The sequence below is a fragment of the Acyrthosiphon pisum genome, chromosome A1, assembly GCF_005508785.2.
Source record: "Acyrthosiphon pisum isolate AL4f chromosome A1, pea_aphid_22Mar2018_4r6ur, whole genome shotgun sequence".
In the NCBI taxonomy this organism is placed as follows: Eukaryota; Metazoa; Arthropoda; class Insecta; order Hemiptera; family Aphididae; genus Acyrthosiphon; species Acyrthosiphon pisum.
The window spans coordinates 60,607,194-60,618,566 of NC_042494.1; the positions used below are offsets into that span (position 1 = coordinate 60,607,194).

Sequence of the window (11,373 nt, forward strand, 5' to 3'; positions counted from 1 at the left end):
CAGAACTTCTAGGTACTACCATCACATCTTGGTACTACCATCAGCACAAGTTACTACCATCAGCTCTTGGTACTACCATCAGCAAAAGTTATAATTCTCTGGGTACTACTATAGGAACCAAAAGGATCTAACATTGGCACCACGTTAGGTATAACCATCAGATCTAGGTACTACCACCATCACCAGTTGCTTCCATCAGCAGAAGTTACTTCTACTTATGGTAGTACCTGGTGCCGATAGTAGTACCTATAGAGCTTAAGGTAGTAACTCATACTTATGGTTGTAACTTCTGCTGATGGTAGTAGCTAGAGCTTATGGTAGTACCTAACCTGGTGCTAATGTTAGTACCCGGTGCTGATGGTAGTAACTTTTACTTATGGTAGTACCTTGTGCTGATAGTAGTACCTAGGGCTAATGATAGTAACTTATACTTATGGATGTAACTTTTGCTGATGGTAGCACCTGGTTCTTATGGTAGTACCTACAGCTGATGGTTGCACGAGGTGCTGATAGTAGTACCTAAAGCTTATTGTAGTATTTAATCCTTATTGAAGTAATATTGCTGATGGTTGTACCTAAGAGGTATGGCAGTACCTAGAGCTTATGGTAATATCTATAGCTGATAGTAGTAATTTCTACTTATGGTAGTAGCTGGTGCTGATATTAGTACCTATAACTTAAGGTAGTAACTTATACTTATGGAAGTTACTTCTGCTGTTGGTAGCACCTCGTTCTTATTGTAGAACCTAGAGGTGATGGTTATACCTAACGTGGTGCTAATGTTAGATCATTTTGGTGACTATAGTACATAGAGCTAATGGTAGTAACTTTTGTTGGTGATAGTATTTAGAGCTTATGGTAGTACTTGGGTTTTATGGTAGTACCTACAGCTGTTGGTAGTAACTTGTGCTGATAGTTGTACCAATTGCTGATGGTAGTAACTTTTTCTGGAGCTAGTACCTAGAGCTGATAGTAATATTAGACCTGATGGCAGTAACTAGAGCTGATAGTACTAAATTGTGCTTATGGTAGTCCCTGGTGCTGATGTTAGTATCTGGTGCTTATGGTAATAGCATATGTTTTATGTGAAACCTGTTTCTGATGGTAGTATCTGGTGCTTATGGTAATAGCATATGTTTTATGTGAAACCTGTTTCTGATGGTAGTACCTGGCGCTGATGGTAGTTACTTTTGACGATTTTAGCACCTGGTGCTGATTGTAGTACTTAGAGCTGATGGTAGTAACTTGTGCCGATGGTAGTTTTTTAAAATTATCGTGGTCTCTGGTTAAATCAATCTAGTGCTGCTGGTAGTAACTTTATTCAATTGCCATAATTCGTACTAAAATTTAGAAAATAAATTATAAAGAGGGAACATATACTTAAGAAAGCAAACTATTATCTACAGATTCTAAGCCAGACAAATTAATTTACAATAATTAGTTCAATTATGAATGATTATTAAGAAATCATTAATTTGTAGATACGTAAACAAAAAAATATAGAATTAAATGAATATAAATAAAAACACAAATGGATTTTGGGACTCCGCAGGAAAATGCATTTTAGAAATTGAAATAATTATTATTTTTTAAGTATATACTCAGACAGCAATTGTGTAACATCAATATTATAATAACGTCAATATTTTGTTAAATAGCAAATATTATAATTTTGGCGTTATTATAACATTATTTACAGTTAAAATATATAATGTTACATTTATAATATTTCTTTAACGTGTTCAATAAGTTTTTTTCATAATATTAAAGATTAAATCACGTAATAATATTACAATAACATCAAGTTATTAACTTTTTATAATATTTTGTTTAGAATATTTTGGTCATGTTTTCAAATGATTAAATTTAGTATGTTTAATATGTTTATTATAAATATATATATATTAGAGTATAATATTATGTATTATTATTCTGAATATCCAATGGGGTATATATATATATTATATTCATTGTTAAATGATTAACTATAAAAAAAACTTAACTGCATAAATTTAACTTTTTCCAACCTAAATTGACGGACAATATATCACATATAATATATTTTAGGCAAGTTTATTGAATATTTTAAATTATTATTAACTTTTGTTAATAGTTCATTTCATGTCATTCAGTTAACACAATTATATCTCAAATATATGTGAAGTTCATTAATACTACTAATAATAGACAATAACTATAATAACAAAAAGGTTAGGAAAGCTTATTTTGCTAGCGTGTTAAATTCCCAGTTTCTAAATGTATTTTAATACAACACTATAAATATTATAATTCCATATACAATGTATGTATAGTATAACAACAAACAATAAATAAATAAAAATTAATGATATAATATTACCTTTATCAACAATTCATATCTCAACAATCGTAACTATTATGTACTGATAACTTAAGGACGGACACATCCAAAATCTAAGGTGTTCTAAAGAAATATATTATTAAGAAACCTAAAATTGTTATTTATTTTATAGGGTTATCAGCTGATACAACTGAAATATTGACTTCAAGTGAACAAAATAAGAACGTGCAATATAAGACTACTGATGGTTAGTAGTTTTGTGGTATTTAATCACTCACAGATGTAATAGATACCTCTACATATAATAATAGCTAATATTGTATTTAAAGTTGTAATAGATGTTCAGTCGTTTTCTACTCTAATATAAATAATCATATTTTTATATATTTTCATTAACAACTAAACAATATTATTATAATGTATACCTACCTTTTATACATTTACGCATGTATGTACATCAATTATTTATTATGTTTAAAATGTATTAAATGTTTTAGATAGGTATAGGTTAATTTGTCAACCTACGTGTTTTTATAAATAACATTATGATGAGAAACAATAATTTTAATTTTGTGTGTTAATTTAGCTTTTCAGACGTTTGTTGTTAACACACTTATCAATTTAAAGTATGAAATCAATAACATATCAAATGTTGTTCAATCCAACCATTTAAACATTGATTGTCTTCTTGCAAACGCTAACAAAAATCCATCCATTGATCTTTCAAACATTGAGTGCAACATGTTTCCCATTGAAAAGGATGAAGATTTATACACTATTGAAAACAAAATCAAACTTGATAATGGTTTCAGAGAATCCTTGGTAAATAATCTAGCTTTAATATCTTTCAAAAACTATATTTTGTAAAATAAGATAATTTTTTCCTAATGAAACACATTTTTAAATGTCTGAAAAGTCAGTGTTTTTCATCTACTTCATAAATTAAAATAAAAAAATCTTATTTTGTCAACTAGCTGTATAAACATTATATGTGGTTTTGTTTATTATTCTTAATTATTTTATTATATTAATACCAAATGTTGTTATTTTGCAGATTATGAAATTATCAGTTTCAGTACCTAACTGAAATCTAAAATGTAATGACATTTAACAATATATAATATCTTGACATAATGTTTTATAATATCGTGTAATAATATTACCTATTTAATATCGTAATATTACTTAAACACGGTAGGTTATTATCATAGATATTTTCGTTTTAAAATGCCAAATATATAATAATAATATGCAGGGCTAAGCCGTAAACAAAATATAATATTCGTGAGCAATAAAAATATTATTATCATCAGATTAGTTCAATCTGAGTTGAGTTACGTCAAAATGTCTCGTTGTGTTTAGTTTATCTTTATCCGTTGCACGATTAAAGACTGAAAATATATGCAGACAACGTATAATATATTGTCAGGTCTATTTTCTAAAATTTTAGTCGAGAAAATATTTGAATGAATTCCAGAAACACAGTAAGTTGTAATATAATAATAATAATGTTTATCCAACGGTTATTTTTCGAATCGCGTAATCATGCACGAAGCTCAATAGTACAAGACTTAGTATTGAAGAAAACGATGTAATACATTATCAGTTTAATTTGTGTAGATAGGTATTTCGTTTCATTACTTACAATAAATTTAAATTTAAATTAAAAAAAACAGGTAAGTGGATGTCGCTCTGCTGTACAGTAGATTATAAGTGGGTCATTGTATAATGGATTGTATTAGACTTGAATTCAATGATATAATATCATTGTATAAGAAAAACGATTCTGAGCGGAGACGGTTTGTCAGTCTGGATATTTTATATTATTTTTATTTATTTTATCATGTAAGTTGAATTAATATTATAATATTAAAAATTTTTATTCGTTTCTATGGTGATAAACAAAGCGTTAGAAATTAAATTCCCACTTTTACCGTTTTTTCGTAATTTTTTGGTGGTTTTTCCCGTGGCATTAAATAACTATTGAGAAAATCGAAAAATTACCTGTCTAAAGTACCATCTTGATTCATTTTTCTAAAAGATAAGGTACTATATGTTGAAATCGAAGCGCTCCTTCTGGTAGAAATTTTGTATACAGGATATAAAAAAGTAAAAAATTAAAAATAAACACCATTGTAAAACCAATAGCTTCCTCGCTCCGCTAAGAATTTAATATTCCGTGGGTCGTGATACCATTAAATAAATATGTCAGGCTATAAGTAAATCATACTGAGACTAACAAAGTGTTGACAATATCTGAATATATGAATAATGTTGACTGGTTAATATTTTACATCGATTTTTACTGAATTATTGAGGTATTTAGCTATTATATTAGTTTACAATTTTCAAAATATTTATAGTATAAATAATTTAATTGTTTTTTTTTTTTTTTGTTATTGTCAGCAAGGAATAACAGTAACTGACCTATCTATATGTGCCTGAGCCTGATTGCCTCTGATTTTGTTTGAAGATAATGATAATTTTTATAAATTAGTATTTACTATTTAGTAACAAATTAACAATTATTTACATATTTTAAAAAGCTGCTAAGTAGTAAGCAGATAACAGCATCACGCTCAGATGTTCGCTGCCACTTGTCAGTAGGTGTTGAGTATACCGCAAAAAATCAGTGGTGGACTGGGAATCCGGGAAAAATCCTGGTGGTTTACTGTTTGTACTTGTTTATAGTATATTGTGCTATACACGAAAAAAATGTATAGCTAGGTACAAAACATTCGTTTTGGAATAAAAACAAAATATGAAAATCATTAGTTTACAGGTGAATCCAATGTGGTTAGAAAATTTGAAGTTAGGTATATTTTGAGATATATTATTTTAAATTTGTACGTACCTACTTATAAATTATTCTTATATTACATATGTTATTATTTTATGTATAACATTTAATATAGACTTGATATAATATGTTCCTTTATATAAAAATATTAATTACCTAATTATAATTATAGAGTTGCCGCATAAAAATAAGTTCCGGAATCACTGATCCAGATCATATTTTACCGGAGCTGTGTTTGTGAGTATGGAGTAAACACAATAATCTTTAGGAACGTCTTCATAGTCGATGCTTAAGAATAAGTATTGCTTAAGCTAATTTTGATAATTTGAAAAAAAAATGTGTGATTATAACTAAAAGTAATGCTTAAGGTAGGTCTCTATCAACCTTAGGTTAATCAAGCTTAGTGTTAGATACTTTTTCTTTTCTTAAGCCAAAGTGTCGTTTATGAATCTCATTTGAATCATAAGTATAGCAATACTTATTCCTAAGGATTGACTATGTTTTATTTTATGTGTTGCAATTTATTAGGTAGATATAACTATTATTATTCTTACATGAATACCGGCGAAACAGAGAATTGTGTAGGTACTTAACCTAAACCAATCTTAAAAGAACTGATGAGTGGTAAATACAGTAAGTAAAACAGTTCAGTTCACGAATCATACACTGACTAATTATTAATTAATAATATGAATAAATAACAAACAAAGACGTAAGATGTATAATTTATAATTTATTACATTTATATTTTTGTCTAATAATGTATAATACAGATATATATTTCAAATTCAATTGTGTATAATTTAAATAAAATATTCTTAGTTTTAATTTTATAATTACATAATAACTGTAGCTATCTACATTCAAACAACTAATTTTGAAAAATGCTCTTTACAAGTATAATATGCAGTGTGGACATTAGACATTTACTGGCACTTAAACTGGTTTAAAATTGATTTTGATGAAATAAAAAATGTTTTACTATACATTGTTATTTCTGAGTTTTTATACATAATATGATAATATATATAAAATATTTTGTATTATTTAATTACATTATGGTACTTATATAATATCATAGAGGTTGTGGTAACAATGCTAAATATTGCTGCTTTGTCTATACAAATAAACAATATGTAATACAAACTAATGACATAAGTATAAAAATACTTATATACATAATACTCATATAATGTAAAATCAAACAATTAAATAATAATTAATATACGTAAAAATATGGTTTGAGCGTTAAAAACAATATGATGAATCTTCAAAGAATTTTTAAAGAGCGTTAAGAATCTAAAGATGAAATAAAAGAAAGAAAATTAAAGAAACCTTATAGAAGAAAATGAATATTATTTACAAATACTGGTTGTTTGGTTTAATTTATTTCTTCTTATAATCTTCTTGGTAACCATATTGTGGGGCTGCGTGACTGTATGATTCTTCTTTCCAGAAGTTGAGGTCGATCGATGGAATTCTATCGTAATCATTGCAACTCACCAAAGGATTCCTATTAATAGTAATGAATGCGATGAGCAATGATTATAATATTATATTGTATCATATTATTATTATATTTATCGAATAGGTACTCACTTCTCAGAAATCTTCAAGAAGCCTTGAGGTTGGATTGTGTGTAAATCATCGCTGTTATCACAGAATATTCTTGCAACGCTAGACTTGCGGATCTCGTTAAGTTGTTCTAAATTTAAAAAAAATATATTTTTGTATAAGAAAGTTAAAGAATTTATAATAACTGTGTATTTTATTACCTGGTGTGAAGGATCCAACTTGTCCACCCAATTCGTAGAAGTATCTATCAGAAACTTTAGTTCTATAAAATTGTTCAGTCAAAAGACACAAGAATGTTGGTCCAGCCAATGTGTTTGGTACATGAGCTTCCAAAGAACCACCGACGGAAAGATCAACATCGTCTGGGTGGTTGTAGAGGAGAGCGAGTTTTTCAATGCGCTAAAATGAGAAAATAATAATAATTAAGTTGTTAAGAAAGTCTAGGTCGTAAGCGTAGGAATATATATAGGTAGGTATAGGTACAATAAAAGTACTCACTTCAACATCGATGTAATCGGAAAAGTCTTCAAATTTGTGTGCTCTTGGCAAACCACAGAATTCTCTGTAATCGTTGTAAGATGCAAGACCGTGGTCACGGCCTCTTTGTACGTCAATAGCTCTCAAGTCACGACCGAATGGACGGCCTGCTCTGAACAAGAAGTCAGTGATCTATGGACACAACCATTATTAGTAATTATAAAGTACAAGTATCCTACTGTGAATCGTATTAAAATGTCCAATAATTACTTCGCTGGTGAAGAACGGGTCGACTTCTTCTTGGCTCTGTGTCGTCAGACCTCTCGACAAGTGATCGAAGTTGTATCCCTTTTCGATGATCGTCGGCCTGTTGAAGTAGTCCGATAATCTGACTGCACTCAACAGATTACGGTCTTCACCGATCAAGCTATATGTTTAAATGAAAAAAAAATGGATTCTGTTTTATAGACTCGGTGGTTTACGAGCGTGTAATGAGGGAAACCTACTGGAATTGTCCTTGGATGGACGAGTGGAAGTATCTGAATGCGGCGTGAGCGTGAGCGTTTATGACACTAGGGTCGACGTTTTCTTTGTAATCACTTGTGAATCCTTTGGTCTTGTACAGCAGACCGTATTTCAACATGTTGTCTGTTCCCAAAATGATGGGCAGCCATTCGTGGTAGTTGATGTGTTGGAATTCAGCGATCAGCACTCTTCTGGATTCTTGGTACAGGGTTTCGTCGTCCCAGTGGGGGTTGATGTGCGACAACACTGTGGCGATGCGGTTGTGCTCTCTGAGGAACAGGATCTGTAAAACAGTCAGCTGTGGGTTCTGGTTGGCTCTTCGGTCACCTAAAACGACGAGACACGCGGACTTGTGTTATAAAAACAGTTTTTATTTTCTATCAAACACTTCTCAAACGTCAAAATTACTGACCGAATTGGTAGCACGGTTCTTCTTCTGTTTGCTGATCGCACACGGCACTCTTGTTGGCCGCTGCTGGGGGCCATGGTCTTCCGTCTCTGAACTCCACTCTCAACCTGCCACCAATTCCTTCACGAAGCGTATCCGCTAAACGTTGGTTGGAACCGTACACGAAAGAAGCGTCCATCCAGTGTGAAACGACTACTAACTGTAGATAACACACAAGAGAAATATTATAATAATTATGTATTATTTTGTGTACCACAAAACAGCGTTGCTATTTTGGTACCTAATATTCTATGCATGAAAAGTTGTTGTAGTATTAAGATATAGCCTAAATTTTAGGCCTTAAAGATTTATTCACTTATAGATTAAACTTATTAATGAAATGTGTCTAGTGGATAAGTCGTGAACTAGCTGTTTTCTTAAAGTTATCTAAAAACGTAATTAATATTACTCGACCCTTGTTTTCACACACATAATATTATACAGGTATATTGATTATCATAATAATATATACGGAGGTGATCAAATTGAACAATTTGGACGAGATTATAGTAGTATAGTATTTAAGTACTTGTTCTGCGGGCTTGTTTCCGGCGTTGCATCCGGTTTCCTGGTCGGTGGTCGAACGGACAAAGTTCATGCACTCTCTGTGGAACTTGGAGAATACTGGGTCATCTTCGGGGATCGTAATCGGGAAACAGTGCACATCTGGATTGTTGCTCAACAAACGGCCGTTGTCGTCGCAACATCTGATTGAGTGACGTTCTACGAAAAAATTAATTGTATGCGTTTCAATGTGTTTCAAATTCAAGTCCAAGAAGACTACGGCCAACAGGTATTTTTAGTATTATATTATTATGCCTTATGATTTTCCGACTACCCTCAAATAACATTTTGAATAACAACAGTATTTATAAAATAGTTTAAGAATATATTATCGTTTTATTAATGTTATCTGGGCGTGCATATCGACTATAGTTAGTCGTTACAGTTGTCGATGGACGCGGAATTATTTGAAATTTGATTTCTCGCCGAGATGATCCGAGTGAATGTCCGACATGGTTCACTACATTGCGCTTTGGCGTGTTCCAACGATCGTTCGGTTACAGTTAATACGTCCTACTTAATAGTTAAATAGGTACCTTATTAACTTGTGCGGCACGTATTTCTAAATAGGTACATAATTACTTGCAGGATGTACACCCAAAATGACTGTTATACAATATTTAATATAGATTCGTTGTTAAGTCCCAGCCTAACGTCATATTACTGTGAAAACTCTGCCGTCACGAAAGCAATATTACCCACTGCGCAAATTACGTATCACTCGCGTGTCATGTTTGTATGCTGTATTTAAATCCATTCGCTCTGTAATTGCTGCGTGACGAGGAGAAGACGCAAGTTATTGTGAGAAACCAGTTAAGCAAAACAACACGTCTTGTCTGTCCGAAGATTCGTGTCGAATACAAAAAAATAAGGTATTTAATATTATTTGTTGGTCATATTATGTGAATCACATCAAGTTGTATGCTTCGTCGATATGCCAAGTGAACTTCAAGATCTTAACGAATCCATTAGGAAATAACATATAGTGTGCATGAGTAAGTGAATATTGTAATCCGTATCTATATAGGTGTCTAGGTAGTTGATTCCGGGAATTCGACAAACATTTAAATGTACTACATTAATTTAACTTAGCTTTCAACTAGGAAGCGAAAAAGCGACCGGTTCGGTTTGCAATAAACCCACCAGCCCTGAGGCCGTTTTCGGGAAAAATATAAATTTAAATCATTTATCGCACACTCATCTATCCGTAATGTGCATAATATCTTCGTAATATGGCACAGTGTATAATATGTATATGGTACGTGTCAAAGAATCACTTTCTCCGCCAGAAGCTCGATATTATGATTGAAAAAAAGAATACGTTTATAATAATATAATACCCACCCACTTATCTTTAAACTCGCTCGCGTGTCGAGCAAAAGAAACTAAAAGGCGTTGTACTCTGCATATATATATATGTACGAATTCAATCGTAATAATATCAATATGTATAGAATACCTGAATACCTTTTATGGTTATATAAATTACACGTTTACTGCAGTCTTGTACACTTACTTGCTTGTGTGGTACCCATGGACATGGACATATCGTGAGTTACAATTTGACCCCAGGTCATGGTGATGAGAGTCCATACTGGATCAGGGATGGGAACATCCGGGAACATGACAATACTGATGAGACGGGAACCGGGTAGTGGTTCTCCGCTGACAGACGTGGGTGGTGCGTGGATGCCTGCATGATTAATATATTTCATGGTTAAAAACGTGAAAAATGTCTTAACTATCGTATAAACGATTTTACGAGTTCCATTAAAGCGTCTGTTGGTTTACATAGATATACCTACAGCGACATTGTGATGTATATATACTTGAACTTACCGTCAGAATACTTGGGCGGCAAGAGTCTGGCGTACTTGGAGTTGGGAATACCCCAGTTGGTGTACCTGAGATTGTTGCAGGATCCATCAATGGTCCTGTATTTGTTGTTGGGGCATGGGCCAACAGGTGGCTGGCATCCAGCGCCTTGTGGGGCTGTGGGTATTTCGCCGAAACTATAAAAGTAAAAAGTGAAAAGTTTGACAATAGTCCGTGAAAAACTGCACTTGGGTTTCGAATTTATCACTATATTATTATAACACTCACTTGTTGGGTCCGGGACGGGGTCCTAGACCGGCAGCGGGGGGTGATGGTCCGAAACCGAAACCTGGTTGCGGTGCCTGGTACGGCAACGCGACTAGGGGTTGTCCATACGATTCTTGTGGCAAATAACCTTGAATCACATAATACAACAATTATTATTATATACTATTACACGTCTTAAACATAATGTATTGTGCTACTACAGTTCTACAGATAATTTATTAGATCTGCAACCGCTCACGTGCATTGCGTACTGTAAAATGCATACCATATAGTTGTAGTTATTGTGACTTACCGGTGTAATTGTACTGTTCCGGGGCTGGGTAGTACGGTTGCTGGTGGAATATGGCTGCAGCCGAACAGAACAGGCTCGCCGTCAACAAGACGACCATTTTGTTCAGCGTCATCTGCAAGTGAAAACGACGATATAGTATACATTTATTTTATAAACCAAAGAAATTGTACAATTTTTTTTTAACAAAATATTAAACATAGTGCATATCGACATGCGCCACGAAAACTGTCGTAACTCAAATTTCAAATTTTTTTTTTTTTTCTATAGGG

General features: G+C 32.3%; 1 protein-coding gene across 1 annotated transcript in view; it reads right to left on the minus strand.

Annotated features, from left to right (window-relative positions):
* Window positions 1-5,833: 5,833 nt before the first annotated feature.
* The window catches only part of LOC100164444 (peroxidase), a 34,074-nt gene continuing 28,534 nt past the window's right edge, over window positions 5,834-11,373 (minus strand). Inside the window, exons 2-13 of the mRNA XM_008183344.3 lie at window positions 11,105-11,216; window positions 10,813-10,939; window positions 10,549-10,721; window positions 10,226-10,402; window positions 8,675-8,868; window positions 8,110-8,305; window positions 7,679-8,024; window positions 7,443-7,599; window positions 7,194-7,364; window positions 6,896-7,094; window positions 6,720-6,825; window positions 5,834-6,633 (exon numbers count right to left, since the gene is read on the minus strand). Coding sequence (XP_008181566.1) covers window positions 6,507-6,633; window positions 6,720-6,825; window positions 6,896-7,094; window positions 7,194-7,364; window positions 7,443-7,599; window positions 7,679-8,024; window positions 8,110-8,305; window positions 8,675-8,868; window positions 10,226-10,402; window positions 10,549-10,721; window positions 10,813-10,939; window positions 11,105-11,216 — 2,085 coding nt within the window. The 3' untranslated portion in view covers window positions 5,834-6,506. The remainder of the gene's footprint in view (window positions 6,634-6,719; window positions 6,826-6,895; window positions 7,095-7,193; window positions 7,365-7,442; window positions 7,600-7,678; window positions 8,025-8,109; window positions 8,306-8,674; window positions 8,869-10,225; window positions 10,403-10,548; window positions 10,722-10,812; window positions 10,940-11,104; window positions 11,217-11,373) is intronic.